General features: G+C 43.5%; 1 protein-coding gene across 1 annotated transcript in view; it reads left to right on the top strand.

Annotated features, from left to right (window-relative positions):
• The window catches only part of HGF (hepatocyte growth factor), a 169,272-nt gene that overhangs the window by 24,036 nt on the left and 122,154 nt on the right, over positions 1 to 23,082 (top strand). Inside the window, exon 2 of the mRNA XM_066592010.1 lies at positions 11,812 to 11,977. Coding sequence (XP_066448107.1) covers positions 11,812 to 11,977 — 166 coding nt within the window. The remainder of the gene's footprint in view (positions 1 to 11,811; positions 11,978 to 23,082) is intronic.

Genomic DNA, 23,082 nt, shown 5'->3' with positions numbered 1-23,082 from the left:
AGTGATTAGGGAGGGTCTAGTGCCCTTTTGGGCCAGCTGTAGCTTGGATACAAGATGTGATATTGGCGGGCATGGAGGCACACAGGTTCTATATGGTATCCAGCGGCATATCACTCCCTATTTGCTGTAACTGAGCGTCTAGTTCGCGCAAACTTGTAAGCTGTGGAAGTTGGAGTCCTAGATGGTTACATACATGCTCTATTGGTGATAAATCTGGCGACTGGGTAGGCCATGGAGGTGTGATAATGTTGTGGGGACATTCCTGTACCACTCTTGTGTGTGTGGCCGAACATTAACATGCTGGAAAATGTCTCCTGGAAGCCATCATGAGAGGAACACATGTTGCTGCAGGATGCCCTGAACATATCGCTGAGCTGTCATTGTCCCTCATACCACTAATAGGGATGACCGACTGTCGTATGTGATGGCCCTGCAGACTATCATACCAGTAGTTAGGGCAGTGTGCTACTCCACTGCAAGGGCAGGACTGAAGCGCTCACCTCTAGGTCTCCAGATCCAAACACAGCCATCGTCAGTGCCCAAACTAAACCTGTATTCATCACTGAAGACAATCTGTTTTCAGCCAAGCTCCTCAAATTGGTTCTGATAAACACAAGAGCCTGTAACGATGGTGTCACCTGTTTCTGGATGTAGGACAATAAAACAATTGTAACTGCTTGTGCTTGTTGGACAATCAGACTGGTGGTTTGTTGAGGGTGTCCTGAGCCCTGTTGCCCTGTGTGTGTGCCCTCATGCATCCACTGATCCCAACACCTCCTAAAAATCTGGTCAGAATTGCCTGGGTTGCAGGTTATTCATAGATATGATCATCCAGTATCTCACATTCCATTAATTCCCCCCTCTCAAACTCTATTAAGAGGGCCACATCTCTTCAATTGCATCATAGAGGCATCTAGTGGTCAACAAGCTCTACACAAGAGGAAAAAGAGGTCACTAAACACAAGTAGCTTCTCAGAGCCTTTTTCTAGACCAGGGGTGGAACCACTTTTAGGGCCCCAGGTGGCAACTGGTCATCTAATCACACCCCAACTCTAATCCTTTGCGTATCCGCCTGAGATGTAACTGCATGCTAAGTTTTGCAGCCAAATGATGACTCCATATAGGTGCTTGACTTTTTTTTTTTTACAAAGAGTGTATTTATACAATATAGTCACTGATACGGGAAGTCATTCACACTCAAAGGAGAAGGATCCATCAGAACAGAGCGAAAATGCACATATATATTATTTTAGTATAATTAAAGAGCAAAAAGTTATTTTTCAGTGTGCCTATCATTAGAAAATAAACACAATCTCTCTCTGTACTTTTAAAATAGTGCAGAACTGTTGAAATGACACATTTCCTACTCAATTGCTGCTGAACAGGTGAGCTCTTACTGGTCTGATGATAGTATTGTGCACGTAGTATCATGTCTCCACACTTCTGTTGTTCCTTCCCTCACAAAGAGAGGAAGAGACAAACTGCAGCTGCACACCCTCCTCCTTGTCTTCTACTTTCTGTACTGTAAGGCCTCATGTCCATGGGGAAAATCAGGCCCGCTACGGATTCGCCATGGAGAATCCGTAGCGGGTCCCTCCTGCCCCGCGGACATGAGGCATTAAAATAAGAATAAACTCACCTCTCGCCCGCTCCGGATCTTCCCTTCGCCGCGGCTTCATCTTCTCTCCGTCACGGATCTTCTTTCTTCGGCCCGGCGGATGCGCAGGGCACGTCGGTAGCATCTAAATGTTGAAACTAGTTTACATATCAGTTAGAAAATAGTGTCCTCCTTATTATATTTACTGATGTGCTGTAACATAATAGGGCTAACCTCACACGGGCGAGTACGATATCGCGCTCACCAACATGCGATTTCCCCGCGGATGTGAGGCGTTTTTATATCAAAACTGCCTCATATCACTTCGGGGAAGTAGCCATCGTGTCAGCCGCAGCTGAGATTCGTGGAGTGTCTCCCAGACCTTGCATCCAACTATGTGCACTTAGCACGTGGTGCAAAGTTGCCGCCAGACCCATTGAAAACAATGTGCGATATGATGTGAGGGCACGCCCAAAGAAAGGTTGTGTCGCAATTTGTTTCCTGCATTGTGGTGCGATGTGGGATAAGATCACTCGTATAGAATGGGGTTTATTTTTGTGCAAGATTTGTGCGTCTCGCAATGCACAAATCTTGTGCAATTTTTTCGGCCATGTGGAAACGTCCTAATAGTAACGTGAACTTTCTCGTAAGTTTACTATGTATCTTGAGTTCTAAGCACTGTCTATGTTTAAAGGAAATCTATCAGTTGGGACATGCTGTCCAAACTGCAGGCCCCATGTTATAGAGCAGGAGGAGCTGATATATAGTTTTATGGGGAAAGATTCAGTATAACTTGTATTTTATTCATTTAAATTCTGAGCTGAACAGTCCAATGGGCGGTCCTTGCAGTGACTGACAGCTGTCTGTATATCACTGTACATACAGGGGTAGCTGTCAATCAGTTAGGGCTCCTTCAGATGGGCGTATACACAATTTTGCATGCTTAAGCATAACCAATGTGTACCGTGGAAGGGTCAGTAGATGAGTGATTTTTTTATTTGTTTTATTCACGCGCGTATATAGGCACGGGAAAAAAAAATCGCACATTGCGAGTAGAAAAAATTGCGTAACAGGGTGCATTTGCACTCACATGTCCTATCTTTTACAGGTGCAAATTTTAGGCGCTTCTTTAAAACAGACATGTGACCGCTTTCATTGGAAAGCATTGGTTCTAATAGAGACGTTTTTAAAACGCGCCTTTACATGTGTGAAAAAAACGCTCGTCTGATTGAGCCCTAAAAGGGACTTTTGCACGCACGAAATGCACAGGAAAAAAAGAAAGTAAGACAAACCCATTGGAATTGATGAGTTTTATTCTCTGTGTATTGTGCACATAAATACATCTGTCTGAAGGAGCCCTTGGAGCTTTTACAGATGAGCGTATGTGCAAATACACTCCATTGTGGTGAGCGTACATGAACGGTGTTTGGAGATGGCACCAAACAGGCTGATACGTATGAGTTTCACGGCTCAAAAACCTGTGCAATCATGTTCGTCTATTTAAGCCCTTATACTTTCCCCATAATCTATACATCTATCTGCTCAGCTCCTCTTGGTCCATAACATGCTGCCTGCAGTTTGGACAGTGTGTTCCAGCTGACAGACTCCCTTTAAGGTCACCTATCAGTATTATGAACATGTTTGTTATGGCTCTTTGTAGGTACACATATGTATATTTTTAAGCGTAGCTAACTGTAAATGTAATTTATTATATTGGCAAAGTCCAGATATCGTTTCGCTAAAATAAGACCTTCCATAAGTAATTCTAGCAATAAAGCAACTCAGTCATGACACATCATGAAACAAAATACGGTAAACAAACAAAGGGAATGAGAAAAAAACGAGGTCAATCCAGGCAAACAAATTGATTGTTTTCATAGTAAATCCCAAATTTGTCATCTTTGCTTTATTTACATGAGAAAATATATCATTTATGTCAAGTATTCTTCATGATCTAAATCTCAGTAATCAATGCAGACAGTCATCCCAGCAACTGAAATGCTGAGCACACACTAACTGGAATCCAAGACATCACTTTGACTTGAGACTGTTTTTGTTTTTGGTAATTTTAAACATTTCAAGGAAACTGAAAAGACAGTAATGACTTTTGGAAAATGTTTTGATAGGTGATCTCTGAACTAGACAGAAATCAGTAATGGTTCTTTCTGGTAAGTGCAAATAATATTAAATATCAGTACATATCTCCATCACTTGCCATAACTGTCCTGCAACATGAAGTGTTACAGCTGTGCATCGAGCTCCCATGTACTCCAGGCTGGAGCTGAAAGACAAATATACAAACTACAGTATGCAACGGTCCTTGTAAAAATAGCATATAATGTGCGTGTGGGCCGCGTGCAGTTGTGTTATTTCTAATATCGAGAATTAAGGGAAATTGTTTAAATCCAGGAAAAAAATGTTGCATTCTTTAGAAGTGTTTGTTTATATAAAATAAGTCTTTATTTTTACTGTACTCATTTCCCACTTTTAAAGATAGATGATAAAAGTTAGATTGATTGGTTTCTGACCACCGGGACCCCACAGATCGCTATAAGACCGGTTTTACTCAAATGGATATGCAGATTCTGCAATCACCATCCGAGCAGAAAAAAAAATTGCAGCACACTCTATTTTACCATGAATTCCACATGTATGGAGTGCATTGATCTGTATGGATTTGTTTGATCCACACTATATAAGCAATTAACATTACGTTTGGACGGGATTCGCTCTCATGTTGCTGGGAGACCAGATAACAAATGGTATAAAGAAAGCATGGAATTTGTAGGCAGGCAATGCAGGTCAGAGTCTGGGGAGCAACACACCATCCAGGCTGCTGTCTGCAACCTCTTCTAATTCTTCTGGGCTCTTTCTTCACAAGAATAAGAGTTTTGTTTTAAATGGTTTATACTACTTCTAAAACAAGTAGTATAAATCAGCCAAGCCTAGAGAGCAGTATCTCATTCTGAAGGCTCGCCGAACATCTCTCACCACGACAGCACAAGAGAATGTTACCTTGGCGGTCAATGGAGCAATAGAAGGGTGTTTCCAGAGGGTTGGGCAATTTTCTGATGTCATTCCCCACACCCAAGTTATAAAAGCTATTTAGTCTAATTAGTGCCCAGTGTGTTCTTTTCCCTTTGACATTGCACAGCGTATTGGGCAATTGCGCGAGTCTTGGGTGCCTCTACGAGACCTTTTTTCTGCAAATGTGCACTTAAGTAGAGCAGGCTGCGAGGGGTTTTTTGCGCATGTAAAATCTGCTCATAAAAGCAAAAATGAAAATGAACCCACTGAAAACAAAGGGTTCGATTCTCTCGGCATTGTGTGCCCTACTTAACATGCTTGACAATTACTCCATCACAGCTGTGTGGCTTAATGCAAAAATGTTATTATGTATTGAACATTTCAACACACATATGATTTTTCATGTGATTTATATGTGATTTTTGTTATTTAGGCTAGGTGTAGTCTGTGTAATACCCTCACTCCTACGCAGAAACACCTCATTCGTATGGCCAGGGGAATCACCCTATCCTGATTTAAATGGCTAATTAGCCTAATGAGATGCCAGTGATCATAGGCATTGGCATAACTATAGGGGATGCAAGGAATCTGGACCCAGGAGCCTTAGTGGGCCCATAAGGCCTTTCTTCTCCATAGAGGGAGCCCAGTACTATGAATAAAGCATTAAAGGTGGGGGCCCTGTTACAGGATTTGCATTTGGTCCCAGGAGCTTCAAGTTATGTCTCTGGGTTAAGTGAGTAAGAGACGTTGGGGGTCCCCAAGATAAAATTTAGCACCCAGGCGCATGAGCCATTAGCTACATAGCCGTATGTGCAGATGTGTGTGTTTGCACACCACCCATAGACCTCTATGGGACTCTTTAATGAGCAAATACACACAAAATAGAGCAGATGCAGGAGCAAAAAAAAAGTAAAAAATGAGCCCAATGAAATCAATGGGTTCTTCTCTCCACGTTTTGTGGGCGTGATTTTCCCACGTGAAAAAAACTGCAAAAACAAGCTTGTCTGTCAAAGCCCTAAGGCCCACAAAAAGAAAAAAATTTCATCCATGTGTAGCTACATGTGGCCTCCGTATTCAGTTTGTGTGTCTGTGTTGTTTACTCCCTGAAAAACCATGAAACATTCCCAATTTTTAAATGTATCTTTTTTTAAAAAGCGGATATCACACGGACTGCACATGAATAGCATTCATGTGCTGTCCGTTTTTTTCGTAACCCCATTGACTTGAATGGGCGAGTCTCATTCGTCGAAGGGATCAGAACAGTGCATGTGATAAGGTTTTTTTCACTCAATCCATGTCTGTGTGAAAACCTCACTAGTGTGTGTTGCCACATTGAATAACATAGGTCTGTAGGCTGTTTGTGTAGAGTCTGTTTTAAAAACTAACTACACATAGATGAAAAAAAACTGCTAGTGTGCTGGGGACTTACTGTAAGTAATAATTGCATGTGCTGAGGGAAATTATATTATTCACTGTGACTCCAAAGAATCAGGACGTTTTCCTGGAGTCTTCTAAAGAACTATTGTATTTCCAATGATAATGATGTCCTGATGAGGTTAGAATGTCAAGCCCAATTGTTGACAAGAAGAAATACTAGCCCCTGGTCACTTATATTTTTCAAACCGCAGAGAAATAGTGAATGTTAATGAATAGAAACAATGCTACATAATACTGAGTAATGCAGAATTACTATATTTGCAAGTTCAGAATGTTTCCCAACTGACAGCACAGTATAAATGAAAAAATATGTCTGCCAAGTTTCTTCACCAAAAACCACCTGCTGAACCTATTGAGACCATTTAATAAATAATGCAGTCAATCACAGCTTATCATATTGATCACTTAATATCATCAGAGCAGTATTGTAAACCATTTGGGACTAGTTACCAGTGCCAATGAATGACTTAAAGAGCATTGAGATGGGCGAAATATTGGGCATGAACATTCACTCGAATGTTCGTTTTCCTGATAGACAGCCTGTGTAAATGTGCAAGATAAGCTGACAAACTAACAAACGCTGGTCTGCTCAGTTATGTGAGCCAAGTGCCTTTCTGCACACATCACTGTTTTACCCAAACCGGGTAAGGACTATTCACAATGCACTAGCTATAGATGCATTTTCCTTATAAATATTGATATCAAACTATACTCTAAATGTGTGGTAAACCAACTTAGTCCTATCCTTTCATCACAGATACATGGAGATCAGGTGGAAAGTATTGGGGGTTGAGAAGCCAGGGATAATACAAATAAAACACTACTCTTGATCAGGGGAGGTATGAAACTTAAGTTCTCCTTTTTGTTTAATCTCCATTGATGCCAAAAAGGCCTTTGATGGTGTACACTGGGGTGTCTTAAGAGCATCCCTCAAACAGATAGAACTAAGACCAGGTATTATAGACAAAATATTCTCTCTCTATAATAAATCTTCAACCCAGGTCAGAATTAATGGAATCATCTCTACTCCTTTCTCCACTGAGAACAGAACCAAACAGGGCTGTCCCCTCTCTCCATTGCTTTTTTTACTGGTTAGGGAACACCTGGCTATGGCCTTAAGATGGAACCCTAGTGCACATGGTCTCGACAGTACACATACTATATGTCACCCAACCTCGTATCTGCCTTCTATCAATCCTCTCAGAAATCCCAAAATATGGGAAACGTAGTCATTTTAAAATAAATATCACTAAGTCAGAAGCATTAAATATCTCTCTATCTGCTCCTGAATTACTCATCTTTCTCAACAGTTTCCGTTTAAATATTTAATCAAATATTTAGGTATACTAATTCCCAGAGATCTCTCTTCGTCGTACTCTTTAAATTACCTCCTCCTACTAGACCGTACAAGAAAAGACTTAAACACCTATGCTAAAAATATCTTTTAGTCCTATTAGGGTGGACACCCACTTGCGTTTTTCTTGCTCGTTTTTTTCACGCGATATCGCTGCGTTTTTTTAACGCGATTGTCAATGGGACTTTCTAATGTTAAAAACGCATCGCACAAAAACCACAAAGCACAAACTTACAATGCATTTTTAACATTAGAAAGTTCCATTGACTATCGCGTTAAAAAAAGCAGCGATATCGCGTGAAAAAAAACCCGCAAGAAAAACGCAAGTGGGTGCCCACCGTTATTGTCCTAAAGATGCACATTATTCCTCGTTCTCTCTACCTATTTCATACCCTGCCTATTCAGCCCCACAGGATTTTCTTTAAACGCTTGCAATCAGCCTTCAACCAATTTGTTTGGCAAAGCAGGCATAGCAGGGTAAGCTATTGAACCCTTTCGAGGCCTTAAAACTCAGGAGGATCTGACCTCCTGACACTAAACTCTATCATATGGCTGCTGTTTTATTGAGACTCGTTGATTGGTACTTCCATGGGGGATCTAAACAATGCGTAAAACTTGAGATTGTCATGGTGGGAACTTCTGTAACACCTTTGAACAAACCTAATAACAATATTAAACACTCTCTTTTCTCGCTAATTTTCTCACTATATAGCAGGGTTCCCCAACTCCAGTCCTCAGGTACCGCCAACAGGTCATGTTTTCAGGATTTCCTCAGTGTTGCACAGGTGATGTAATTCTTGTGAATGCCTCAGACATGGCCACAGGTGTTCATATTATAGGAGATCCTGAAAACATGACCTATTGGTGGTCCCTGAGGACTGGAGTTGGGGAACTCTGCCATATAGGACAAAATTACCACAAAAAAGGCCCCTTAACTGCACTTTTCCACAACTTTGCCTTTTGCATTCCCCAAAGATTCCTATAGTACCTTAGGTGTGCAAAAGGGGACAAAAATAAAGCATGCCATGTGTTTTTTTGCCAGACAAATGCATGTCCAAAATCGCTGAATGTGAGGAAACCCACTGAAATCAATAAGTCCTACTGTCAGCGGTTTGTGCAAGAGGTTTTGCTTGCACGAAAACGCAGGCAATATCATCCATCTAAAAAAGAGCCTTATAGCTAATTATCTGCCTATGTGAAAAGCAGTGAATGAATGCCAATCGACATGCTTCGTCGATCATCACTTGGTACAACTAATTCTTTGCCTGTGTGAATCGGCCTTTAGTATTACTCTAAAATACCCAAAGATTGGGCAAAAGCTATTTGTTCTTTTCCCCCTGGTTAAATGTTTCAGAACTCTTTTAAACATACTTAGTACTGTAGTTATGAATTTGGAATATTAATTTAACTATGTGGATGGGCATATTTGTGAGTTAAAAATAAAAAGCATCGTACCCCCATAGCACAGCTGAAATATGTGACTGGTGTTTCACGGGTTTTAATATTTTAGTCAAATTAAGGAAAAGCTTTAAAAATAGAGAGAGGGAAAAAATTGTAAAGTCAATCCTAGGGATATTTCCTTTTCTGTTGCTTTCCAGTGTTTCCTGCAATGTCAATCAATCATATCCTTGTGGTTAGGCTTCATTGAATCCCACTGGGGCTTCTGCCATACACAGCAGTGTGTTCAGCATGATATGTAAACCACTTAACATTTTCTATTCTTATATGATTTCTCTGATGCATTTCTGTCATTTTAGACTTTTAAGCACCATCTTTTGTTTTCTTTCAGTATCTATTAGCTATTTTAGATTTTCTGTATACTAGAATACCGTAACTAATGGAATTTGGACAAGTCAAAATGTGTTCTATCTGAAATAGTTACATTACAGTGAATACCTGCTGTGGATAATACTCATATGTTAGAAAGGACCCCAATGATAAAGTGATCACAGGAATACTTGTCAGCCATTGTTCAATTTTTCAGCAGACTCATCCCATGAGAAATTAAGTATTACCCTTTACTATAAAGATCAATGGGATGTGCAAGTAATACATGGGCAGATTACATCCTCTTGGTTGAGAGAAGCTAACTGTAGTCACTTTCCACTCTGACTTAGGCTGAGTGTATCTTAAAGGGGTTGTCCCGCAAAAGCAAGTGGGGTTATACACTTCTGTATGGCCATATTAATGCACTTTGTAATGTACATTGTGCATTAATTATGAGCCATACAGAAGTTATCAGAAGTTATTCACTTACCTGTTCCGTTGCTGGCGTCCTCGTCTCCATGGTGCCGTCTAATTTTCAGCATCTAATCGCCGGATTAGACGCGCTTGCGCAGTCCGGTCTTCTTCTTTTCTGAATGGGGCCGCTCGTGCCGGAGAGCGGCTCCTTGTAGCTCCGCCCCGTCATGTGCCGATTCCAGCCAATCAGGAGGCTGGAATCGGCAATGGACCGCACAGAAGCCCTGCGGTCCACCGAGGGAGAAGATCCCGGCGGCCATCTTCACCAGGTAAGTAAGAAGTCACCGGAGCGCGGGGATTCAGGTAAGCGCTGTGCAGTTTTTTTTTTAAGTCCCTGCATCGGGTTTGTCTCGCGCCGAACGGAGGGGCTGTTGAAAAAAAAAACAACCCGTTTCGGCGCGGGACAACCCCTTTAACTTCGTATTTGGTTCATGTTTTAACAACTGTATTACAATGCTACTGCAAGTCTAGGTATCTGTTCACATATTTTACAAATGCAGCATGACCTATTTTTTTCCTTTTTCGCCTCCGTATTCGTGCTATTTTCTATTGGGAAAATATAGATCTGTATTTGAGATGTAAAAAATAAAACAATTGACAGCAAATATGGCAGCAAATACAGATTAAATACTGATAAAATATTAACGACATATGGTTGCATTGTTATCTATAAGATGTTCGTATTATGGATTTATATTGTGCACACAGGGCTTTGCAAAAACGCTGCGTTTTTCAGTGCTGCATTTACTGTGGTTTCAGCAGCCCTGACATGCATTAAGCACAGCTGAAAACACAACCTAGGAAGCTGAATGGCAGAAGGAGGGAGGCCTTATACTCATCTCGAAGGCGCCATCTGGGACTCTGCCGCTGTTCTCCGGTGTCCCTGCAGGCTCCCGGGCACTTGTCATCATTGATAGAGCATCTCTTGAAAGTTAACAGGGTTTAAAGACCCCACCTCCAGCAAAAGATTGCTCTAATTTGCTGAGCCAGTGCTCAATGAACCAATCAGAGCAATCTCTCTTGCTGGAGGCAGGGTCTTCAAACCCCATTATCATCAAGAAATGCTCTGTTGGTGATGACAAGTGCCTGTAAGCCTGCCCAGAGCTCCAGAGCGCAGTGGGAGGGACCTGGACAGCGCCTGCTAGATAAGTATTGCTTTTTTTTCACGTAGTGTAGATTTTGGGGTAGGGCTTATATTTCAAGCCCCCCCCCCCCCCCCTCACTCCCTCACCCTTTAAAAATCAGCCTGCATTTAAAGGGTTCTGTCAGCAAAAAAACCCCAAAATTCTATACTCACCTGTAGCTCACCGAGTCGTTCACCACACATTTCCTCATCTTCCCATGTCCGTCTTGCAGGCTAAATAAGTCAGAGCAGAAGCTGGCAAAGTTCCAGTTTCCACAACTGCCTCGACCACTTCTGCCAGCTTCTGCACTGCCTTATACAGCCTGCAGGACGGACATGGGAAGACGAGGAGGTGTCTGGTGAATGGCCTGGTGAGGTACAGGTGAGTATAGAAATTTTTTTTTTCTGACTGAACCCCTTTAACACTACCAAAAACGTGGTACCAAGTTGTGCTGTGTTTTCAGCAGCGCTTAAACCGCTGCCCATTCATTTCAATGGGTGACACAGGGCTGAAAACGATCAAAAATAGAACATACATTGCTTTCAAAGCACAGCGTTGAAAATACTGCATTTTATCGCTTGTGTGAGCAGCTCCATTGAAATGAATGGGTGCGTTCAGCGCAGCGCTTGGAAAGACAATGCTTAACGCTGTACAAAAATACCTGTGTGAGGGAGGCCTAATAAGCAATCAACTAAGAATTTTCTAATGAGGTAAACCAGACAATGCCTTTATTAATCAACATCACTATATTAGGATGTTATAGGATACTTATTGGTGAAAGATAAAAATTAATAATTCTGGTAGTATTGTAACTATTGTGGTGTACTGTTACAGTAATCTGTAGCAGTAATGTCTACTTTAATTTTGGAATAAGAATAGAAATACTTAGTATGACAATATGCTATTCCTTCAGAAACATATTTTAGGTAGTTGTGGTGACTATACATGAGTTGTTTACATGAAGCTACAGAATATAAAGAGCAAGGGATATGATTGTACATTTTTTTTCTATTCTTGTGATATTCCCACAGTGGGCAGAATAAGAAAACGCAACAGCCTGCATGATTATTCAAAGACTCCAGACACCACCTTATTAAGAAACAACAAGGAGCTTAAGATGAAAACAAAATTTTTCAACACCACTGAGAATTGTGCCAAAAGATGCAGTCGGAATAAAGGGCTAGACTTTATGTGCAAGTAAGTAGACAACGTATACTAATGTAATCACTATGTAATATTGATATAATGCCTCACCCTCCTTTGTGTGGGAACTTCACAGTGCTTCAGAGTGTTACTTGGAAGATCCTAATCTAGTTTTTTTTTGTTCATGTGCTAAACATATGTAGGCTTGGCCGCATACACTCCAGGCTTGACTTTCATCAGTTGTCTGGTAAATGTTTTTTTTAAATCCAAAGTTTTATTGAGTTTTAACAAGAACGTACATGACATATACAATCAGGCGAGTCAGAGTTCCTGGATCCATTAGTAAACAACTCACAGGAATGTGCCACACATTGCAGGGAATCCAATGCTATTCTCTAAGCATAAGTATAAGTCTAACTCGGCGAACGGGTGGACAAACAATGACTAACAAGACGGGGGGAGGAAGGGGACGATGGGCAGGAAGGGAAGGGGGAAAGGAAGATCAGGGGTGGGGGGTTAGGGAGCATTCTGTATGGGCATTTCCTCTCAATGGAAAAGGGAACTCTCCAGATATACCTAGGCCGAGACTCCGGCATCCGCCTCCTCCTCTCCGTGGGTCTGGGGGATGATCTCAGAGCGTATTTTACGCCATGGGCCCCATATCTCCAGGAATTTTTCATGTGAGCCATTTGACCAGCTGGAGAGTTCCTCCAGATTATAGGTCCGGTCCATCCTGTCTCTCCACTGGGAAAAAAGAGGCGGAGACTTCTGCAGCCACAGTGGAGGGATAAGTGCCTTCGCCCCGTCAATTGCATGCGCTAGTAGTCTGTGCCTCAAAGGGCTAAATTCCCCCGAGGGCCTCCACAAAAACATTGCCTCAGGAGTGAGTGTAAAGTTGGGTAGGATCCTTTTCAACGAGTCGGCTATCTTTTGCCAAAAGGTCGACAAGAGTGGACAGGTCCACCATATATGTAGGTATGAACCTGGGCCATTATCACATCTCCAGCATTTGTTGATGGATGTAAGCTTATGGTCGGCTAGCCACTGTGGGGTCCTATACCAGCGGACTAGTAGTTTATAGTGTGCTTCTTGGCTAATTATACACGAGGATAGTCCATGTGCTAGTTTTAGAATTAGCTGGGTGTCCGAGGAGGATAGAGTTATATTAAGCTCCTTCTCCCATGAGGAGAGGAACGCTGGCTTACAAGATAGGGAAGGCGGGAAGCACTGCTTGCGAAGATACGCTATTCGTCCAGCGGATGTGCTGCCCGCCCCCACCGCCCTCTCAAATGCTGTGTGGGGTCTTGTAGATGTGTGGGTTCTCTTGAAGTCTTTGATTACACCCCCCATTTGAGCACTCTGGAGGTAAAGCAGTGGCTGGTCGGGCAGTAGAGTCTCCACTATCTCCATAGGGTTAAGATGGGATAGAGATTGAAGCTCCCCTACGCATTTACTACTGAGTTTTTGCCAGAGACTGGCAGAGCAGGGATCTGACGGGAGGCCCATCAGTGTTGGGAGGGTGCATAGTGGGGCGATTGGGGAAGGAGACGGCGCCAACACCTCTGCATAGGAATCCCATGCTTCGGCGGGGCCCCTCAGAAGCAGGCAGTAGCCCCTTTTCCTATAGACAGACTTTTTAGGGAACCATAATGATTCCAACAAAGTGGGGCCATACATAGCTTTAATCAACCGGAACAGCAGGGGGTCTCCCGATGGCATGGTCAATTTCGCCCAGTAGCTGATGTGAGATGCGGTATAGAAGTCAGAGATGCTCGGCAGCCCCATCCCTCCCTCCTCCCTCCTTCTTATCAAAAGGCTGTACGGCAGCCTGGAGCTCCTTTGTCTCCAAATATATTTGGTAAACATCTTGCGGAGGGTATTGAAAAAGTTAGTTGGCAGGTGGATCGGGAGGGACCGGATCTGGTATAGGATCAATGGGAGTATGTAGGATTTAATTATGTTTTTTCTCCCGAACCAGGAGATATAGGGAAGGTCGTAATTATGTAGCAGGGTTTTAACTTTAGTAATTAATTGTGGGAAGTTGGCTTCGAAAAGGTCTTCCAACCTCCTTGTCAGTCTCACTCCCAGAAAGTCTATTGCAGTGTTGGACCAGGAGAACGGGGAGTCCGCCATTAGAGTCGCACAGCGAGCTCTCGGGATCGAGACATTCAGAACCGTAGATTTGCTAAAATTTATTTTAAAGTTCGAAAGGACTCCGAACTGTTCCAGACAGGCAACAAGTCTGGTAAGACCGGTTTCCGGGTTTGTGATTAAAAAAATGATATCATCCGCAAAGGCGGCTGCGGACAAAGAGCAGTCTCCCACTGTGAGTCCCCGTATCTCCTGATCCACCCTGATCTGTAGGAGCAGAGGTTCCAGTGCCAAGACAAAGAGGGAGGGAGACAGGGGGCAACCTTGGCGTGTGCCATTTTTTATTTCGAAGGGGGGTGAGAGAATATTATTTATTTTCAATCTAGCAAACGGTTCAGCGTACAGGGAGAAGATGGCCGCGACGAAGGAAGGGGGGAAATTGTAGTGTAGCAAGACTGCTTTCATATATTGCCAGTCGACTCTATCAAACGCCTTTTCGGCATCGGTACTTACTAAGGCGAGTGGGATTTTGTTTGTATGGGCGAACTGCATTGCGTGAAGGACGCGGATGCAGTTGTCCCTCCCCTCCCTCCCCTTCACAAAACCGGCCTGCTCCCTATCCACCAGATTAGGAATGAGGGCTTCCATACGCTTAGAAAGGAGTTTAGCCCATAACTTGGCATCCAGGTTAATTAGGGAAATGGGACGGTAGCTGCCGCACAACTCCGAGTCCTTATTTTCTTTCAAGATCAACGTGATGTGGGCCTCTTGAGTCTGTCTCGGGAGACTGCCGCCACTCAGGAGGGCATTAAACATTTCTGTGAGGTGTGGTACCAACGTGGTGCGGAAAGATTTATAATAAATGAGGGGCAGACCGTCAGGGCCCGGGCTTTTGCCTGGGGGGGAGGAATTCAATACTCCATCAACTTCCGTTTCCCTTACAGGGGCCACAAGTTGATTGGCTAATTCTGAGTCTAATTTGGGGAGGGGTAGCTTTTTTAGGAAATCCTCTATTGGTTTACTCATCTCGCTATTGTCGTTTTGGTCCTGTTGCGGTCGTAAATTATAAAGTTGGGAATAAAATTGTTGGAATTCCGCAGCGATATCTATAGAGGAAGTGGCTCGGGTGCCCGACTGTGTTTTTATTGAGTCAATTTGGTTCCTAGAGCGGGCTTTTTTAATCATGGCAGTCATATACTTGCTGCCTCTGTTTCCTTGGGCGAAGGCTATATGTTTAAGGTATAGGCATCGTTTGTTAAATCTTGTTTCTAGGCAGAGATTAAGTTCTTTTCTGATGTCTGCGAGTGTGGAAAGGTTTTCTTTGCTGGCAGAGAGTTTAGTAGTATATTCTAATTTGGAAATACGTTTCAGCAGGTCGTCTATTTCTTTTTGTTGGATTTTCTTTTTCCTGGATCCGAGAGCTATCAGAACTCCTCTAATAAAAGCTTTGTGTGTCTCCCACACCACTGGGGCCGATTGATCCCCGCCCATGTTGAGTTCAAAGAACTCCTTTAATTGTCTTTCAATCTCAGCTTTGTCGTCTGCGGAATCAAGGAGGGAGGTATTCAGCCTCCATCTCCACTCCCGAGGTGAGTTACAAAAGGGTCTGAGATCTAAATGTAGTGGTGCGTGGTCGGACACAGTGGTGGCGGCGATAGAGGAGTCTATTAGCAGTGGGAGAAGGTTAGAGGCTATGAGGAAGTAGTCCAGCCTTTGAAAAGAGGCATGAACATGGGAGAAGAAGGTGAAGTCCTTTGCGGATGGTGAGCACTGACGCCAGGCGTCCACCAAGCCCATTTCTGAGAGACATCGTAATAGGCGTCTCAGCTTGGGATGTGAGATCTGGGAGCGTCCGACTGATGAGTCAAGCAGGGGGTTTAACGTCAGATTCAGATCTCCACCCAGAATGATGGGACCCTCTGCGAATTCCCTAAGGGTCTCTAATTGTCCTAACAACCACGTCACCTGATTCGAATTTGGGGTGTATAAGTTAGCCAAGGTAATTTTAAAATTATCTAAGCGTCCTCTCAAGAAGATGGCTCTACCCTCTCCGTCAGTGTGCTGTGCATCGCATTTAAATGTGATTGACCTATGGAATATGATAGAGACTCCCTTTGAGGCAGATGTCGGATGAGGATTGTGGAAGCCCTGTGGGAACTGTCTACCCGGTAATGCAAGGCACTTACCCTCCTTGTAGTGGGTCTCTTGTAAGAAAGCGATCTTAGTGCCGTATTTTCTCAGGAGTTGTGCTACGTTATGTCTTTTAAAAGGAGAGTTGAGTCCCTTCACGTTGAACGAGGAAAGGCGGAAGCGGTCGTCCCCAGTAGGTACTGGCGGGGGCATCGTCAGTTTGGGCGACTCACTATTGTGGGGAGAAACAGAATGTTTAGCAAATCAGAAAACACTTTATCAGCGGAAGGGGGAGGACGGTTGTGAGAGGGGGATAGGGTCAGACACTGAGGGAGGGTAGGGATACACAGAAGGGATAAAAACACTGCAATATAAATGCAAAGTATGAGAAATGGAAAAGACCAATTTGTCCTAGGACGGTCAGTGGGGGGCGATGTGCAGGACGGTATCCGTCACAGAAGTGACCACTGGAACTCTCAGTTAACCAGATGGGGACCGAAATGCACTAAGCCTGCCCTGGGCGACTCCTAAGGACCATTCGAAAATTTACAACTTGAAATCAACAGTAACGTTTGATTAAGCGAAAACGGTAGAGGGGGAGGGAGAAGGGGAGGGAGAAAAAGAGCAGATGGGAACTCTAAGCCTACAAATCAAAAGCTTGGAGGTTAGTAAAACTACCGAAGTTCCACAGACGGTAAGACAATGCTTCTCAACAAGTTAGGTGGAAAAGACAAGGTAATAAAAATGAGTAACAATAGGGGGTAAACCCCAATTTTGCTGTTTGCCCTGTTTAGGACTGAAGTCGCTCTGCTCTGCTGCGGCACAGGTGTCTCAGCCCAGCAAGCAGAGGCCTAGCGGGGGAGGCCACTTCTCCAGGAGACAAACGGGCCTGAAAAGTTCCTCAGTCACCCGCCGGAGTAGGGTCACGACTCTTTTTCTTTTTGTTCTTGGGTGATTTAGCTGGGGGCGCCATGTTCCAATCGGTTGTTGAAGGTAGGCTCGTGAATTTTGGCAGCTCAGGCAGGGGGAGCCAGCATGGAAGGTCCAGTGCCTCCATCTCAAGGAACTGCCAACAGGCCTGGAGGTCCTCCGGATCGCGGATATTCAGCCGTCGGCCTTTATGGGTGATGCCCAGGCCGAAGGGAAACAACCAGGCGTATTTAATCCCCCTTTCTCTCAATGCCTCTAGGAGCGGACGGAAAAGGCGGCGCTTTGCTAAGGTTGACGGGGCCAAGTCCTGGAAAATCTGTATAGGGGCCTCAGAATATTTCAAGTCCCTGTGATTTCTGGCAGCCCTTAGGATTGCAAAGGCGTCCTGAAACGCGAGGACTTTGCAAATGACATCCCGTGGTGGCTCTGCAGACGCCGGGAGGGGTCTAAGGGCTCTATGGACTCTTTCGATCACAATGGGGGCCGCTCTCTCCGCTCCGAGGAGGAGTGCAAAGATTTCTTTGGCCACCTTGTTAAGGCAGTCCGCAGCCCATGTCTCTGGCAGCCCCTTGATGCGTATATTAGACCGTCTGTTTCTATTCTCTAGATCTTCCTGCATCAAGAGGGCTCTATTGATATGGTTGTGATGTTCTTTTAGGGTGCGTGTTATTTCCGTGGCATGTGTAATAATGGTAGAGGAGGACAACTCCAGGTCCTCTACTCGTCTACCCAGATGTTTAATGTCCTCCTTAATTTCTCCTAACTCAGTCATAATGGGGCTCAGTGCTTTCATGAGGAGCTCCTTCATGAAGCCCCTGGACACTGCTTCTCCATCCTCACTGTCCGAGGCTGCTCCCTCCTCCCCCTCCTTACTGTTAGGTGCAGCCGATAGCTGAGCCGGCGCCATCTTTGCTGGAAACAGCGGAGAGCGGGGGCCCTTCTCCTTAAGATACCGCTGCAAGTCGGACTGCCCTCTGTTCGTCCGCGGGGTCCCTGAGGGTTCCGATCCCCTCTCCCTCCCGACTCTCTTCATTTCAACGCTGCTGATTGCTGCTAGAGGTCCTGCAGAGGAGTCTTGCCGGAGGAGCTGCACTCTCACACGGCCATTTTCCTCAGCGTTCAGGCTCCGCCCCCAGTTGTCTGGTAAATGTAACAACTATTTGTTGTGTTCCTTAATGGTTCACTGTTAATTCATAAAATGTTAAATTATGAATAGAACTACACTGATCAGCCAAAAAATTAAGACCTATTAAAGACTAATAATGAGTATTTCCCATTGTGTTGCCAAAACAACCCTGAACTTAAAGACATGGCATCTAAAGACCACTAAAGGTGTCCTGTGATATCTGGCACCAGCACATAAGTCTTGTTAGTTGGGAGGTGGTATTTTCATGGATCAGAATTGTTTTTCCTGAACATCCCACAGATGCTCGATTGGATTGAGATGTGGGGAATCTGGAGGTCAAGTCAACATCTTGAACCTTTTGTCATGTTTCTGAGACCATTCCTGAACATTTTTTTCATGGTGGCAGGGTGTATTATCCTCCTGAAAGAGACCATTGCCATTAAGCAATACTGTTGCTGTGAAGGGGTGTACTTGGTCTGCAACAATGTTTAGGTAGGTGCTATAGGTCAAAGTAACATCCCTATGAATTCCAGGACCCAAGGTTTCCCAGCAGAACATTGCCCAGAGCATCAAACTGCCTCCCCGGGCTTGCCTTCTTCCCATAGTACATCCTGATGTCATCTCTTCCTCAGGTAAGTGATGCACACACACTCGGCCATCCACGTAATGTAAAAGAAAATGTGATTCATCGGACCAGGTCACCTTCTTTCATTGCTCTATTGTCTAGTTCTCATGCTTACATGCCCATTGTAGGCAATTTCAACAGTGGACAGGGGTCAGCATAGGCACTCTCTGATGCACTGTGTTCTGACATCTTTCTGTCATAGCCAAGATGAACTTTTTCAGCAATTTATGCTACAGTAACTCTTCTGTGATATCGGACCAGACAAGATAGTCTTCACCTCCCACATGCTTTAATGAGCCTTAAGCACCCATGGCACTATCTACAGTTTATTAGTTATGCTAACATGGCCCATATTTGGTGAGAACTAACTACTGCATACCAAAAACACCATAAAAGACCTGCCATTTTGGAGATACACTGATCCTAGCCATCAAAATGTTACACCTGTCATGTCACTCATCTTTACGCTTTCCCAATTTTGCTGCTTCCAACACAGTGGATTTAAAAATTGATTCTTCATCTTCTGCCTTATACAGGTTGACCCATGTAAAAGTAGCATGGCACCATACTCTTATGTAAGCTGACTAACAAAAACTCTCTTTGTTGCCCATAGCAACTAATTACAACACCACTTTCAATTTACCTCAGCAATATAAGAAATTAAAGATATGCTGTGATATGGTCAACAAGAACACATTTACTTTAAGGCCTTGGTCAGACGGGTGTTTTTTCGCGCGATTTGCGCATGCGATCTGCGATCTTTTAGAACCATTGCTTTGCAATGGTATCGGACACATGGGCGCTTTTTATGCGCTTGTCCGATAAATTATAGGACACAAGAAATCGCAGATCGCACCTATCTGCGATCTGCGATTCCTTGTGTTCTATTATATGCGCTCAATGGGGCCGGCGGCAGCAGCACCGACCCCATTGAGAACATATACTACACAAATCATTCTCCTCTGCTACAGCTGTAACAGCTGTGGCAGAGAAGAATGATGTTCGTCCATTGAAAGCAATGGGCTGCGGACGAGCGCGGGATGAATTTTCGGGAAGGGCTTAAAAATATAAGCCCTTCCCTGAAAAGCATCCAAAAATTTGTAAAAATAAAAAAAATATATATATACTCACCTTGTCCGTGCAGCCGGAGTTCAGCCGGGGCCGGCAGTTCTCCTGAACTGCTCTGGGTAGTATTCAGCAGCCGGGATTTAAAATCCCTGTCTGCTGAATGGGCTGCCTCTGATTGGTCACAGCCCTCACCAATCAGAGGCAGCTCTCACTCACCCATTCATGAATTCATAAATGGGTGAGTGAGTGCTGCCTCTGATTGGCTCAGCGCAAGGACCAATCAGGGGCAGTTCTCAGCTATTGAATGACAGGAGAACTGCCGGCCGGCCGCGCTGAACTCCGGCTGCACAGACAAGGTGAGTATATATATATATATTTTTTTTTACACATTTTTGGATGCTTTTCAGAGAAGGGCTTATATTTTTAAGCCCTTCCCGAAAATTCATCCCGCGCTCACCGCCAGCCGATTGCTCTCAATGGAGCCGGCTGTATTGCTGGCTCCATTGAATTGCAATGGGTTGGACAGCGCTCCTTTGATCGGGGCCTTTTCCCCGAAAACGCTGCTAGCAGCAGATTTTTCGGGCGATTTTTCGGCCCCGGTCACGCGATTTGCGGATGCGCATCCGACATGCGATCCGCAAATCGCGGCAAAGAACGGTCGTCTGACCGAGGCCTAAGACAGCTTCATAAAAGTGTGGTGCCAGGCTACATTTCCATGGCCCACCTCGTATATCCTACTCCTTAATAGGTGCTATTGGCATGAGATACTAAATGTACTTACTGTGTGTATATATATATATATATATATATATATATATATATATTTATTTATATATATATATATATATATGAGATGTTCAAATTAAAGGGCCCCTCCAATGATTTTTTTTAAATTCATTATGTACCTACTTCCCCTATATATATATATATATATATATATATATATATATATATATATATATATATATATGTGTGTGTGTGTGTGTGTTGCTTGTATTACCTTGGTTAGTTATTTTATCCAAAACTTCCTATAATCTTTCTCTTCAGGTCGATCATGTGATTTCATTTTGACCGCCAGAGAATTTCTTGACTTTATGTTATGTCAAGAAGTTAGTTTTTCAGTCAGCATATTTCTTGTGTGATGATACTACATGGAGTCTACTACACAAGCTCTTCATAGTGGGGAGCAGAAACACCTATCACAGTTACTGCTGATTAGATGCTCCTGTCACACAGTTATAAAGAAGGAGCTCACAGTTCACCCTCCTGCTATATAATTATTGTCTGTAGTTAATTTAAGTGAATATAGAATACAGAAGGTAATGGCAGCATCCTCCCAGCAGGCAGACGTGGTACTGGCTGATGCATCAAGTGTTATCAGAGCACAGAGAAAGTGAGGAGAAATAAATCTCAGCATCAAAATGGTGCCTGATAAGTATCAGTCAGGAAGCTACACTGCATGGAAGTGACTGCAATGTGACATCCAGAGTGTGACAGGCAATCAAGTGGGGGGCAGTGATGGAAAAATTTGTTTTCACTGGAGTAGCCCTTTATTGTTCTGACAAGGGGAAATAGTGAGATAAGCTTTGTCACGTTGAAATGCTAAGAAACTCAAATGGACAGCAGGGTGAAAAGTAATTTAAAACTAATGTAAGCATAAAATATGTTTATATTTGTAATTGAATGATTTAGGTGCAAGAAGAGCAAATAGTTTACTCCAACAAGTTTTTGACATATCCTCCTGCTGCGGGAATGCAAAGCAAAGAATGCATCGGTGCTCAGCAGCAATTAATTCGTCCAATGTTAATTGTTGCTCTGTGCCCATTATTCTTTGATACAGGGTAATGATGATGTTACTCAAAAGTATAGCATAAACAACATACTTCACTTACCTCAAAGGTACAAATAGAATGGTGTGTGATCTGGAGAAGGACCATACCATGTAATTTTGCCCACATGCAATGCAATGACACGACTCATAAGAGAGTCCTTTAGCTAGTCTTGATTGGCTTATGTCAGGTGTACTGGGGCACCATCATACTGAAAGTATATTTCGCAAAACTGTGCAAGGTGTAATTGTTCAATAAAGGTGTCAATGTGTTGCCGAATGAGCTGCAAATAATGTTTCCTGTTGAAGTCTTCCTCATAAAGAACCAGGCCAATTGGCTATTGGCTGAGCATGCCTAGCCAGATGTTAATGCTGAATTCTCGCTGCTTGTGACCTATCTTACCCCAACATGTTGAATATGCATGTTGAATGCCCCATCTTTGCTGAGTTTGGACTCGCCTGTCCATATGATGCAGTTTGTAAAATTCAGATACTACTCCACCTTCCATAACAGCCAGTCACAGTAAATAATGCAATGCTCTGCATCTCAGGAATAAAGTTGCTGCTGCAGTGTTTCATAATATGGATAAAGATTGCTAACACCGGAAAAAAGGTGTTGCGTGCTGCTGTTTGAATACTGGATGTAGGATTTTGCTTGAAGAAAGTAAAAACTGCGGCCTCTGCAACTGCATAGCCATTCTGTGGCCATGGCTGCCTTCGAAGGTTTCTGGCATCGTACGGAACAACTTGTCCTGTCAGGTTGACTCCTCTGACAAGTTGTTGATAAACATTCATTATATTTTTGGACAATTTTGGTACTTTTCTGCACAAAACTTGTGATCTTCTAGCGTTTTGTCCACTGGCAGCTAACAGAGGAGAATGAAAAGCACACACTGGCGGCAAGAATCAGGCAGGGGAACCTTATTGAATTCCAGTTGGGGCAGGAAACAAACCCATCATCCAGCTACTTGAATTTTACAGTGTGATGGCATCAGCAATGAGGTCAAGCCTACCTCAGTATTTGCTCGGTTACAAGACTGAATGGGACACTTTACATTACCAAAAGAAAGAGGAATCTTCTTCTGGTAAGGGAGATGTTACTAGTATATGCTTCTGTTGATAGGTGAATGTCTACGGAACACTTCTGAGGTGGTATGCCAGCAGATGTTGTTATGGAAGGTTGCGTTTGGCTCCAGTTACTTTTTTTCAACAAGTTGTTCAGTTATTAAGTCTACTTTGGGATTTTTGTGATGGCTGATTCATATGAATAACATGCAGCTGTGAAATTGTATTTCCTTTTGGGGAAACAAAACAACAGATATGGATGTTATGCTACAAAGAACCTATAAGGAAGCTGCCAT

This window comes from Eleutherodactylus coqui, chromosome 2, assembly GCF_035609145.1.
Source record: "Eleutherodactylus coqui strain aEleCoq1 chromosome 2, aEleCoq1.hap1, whole genome shotgun sequence".
Classification (NCBI taxonomy): Eukaryota; Metazoa; Chordata; class Amphibia; order Anura; family Eleutherodactylidae; genus Eleutherodactylus; species Eleutherodactylus coqui.
The sequence above is the reverse complement of the archived record's forward strand: the minus strand, read 5'-3'. Positions and strand labels throughout refer to the sequence as shown.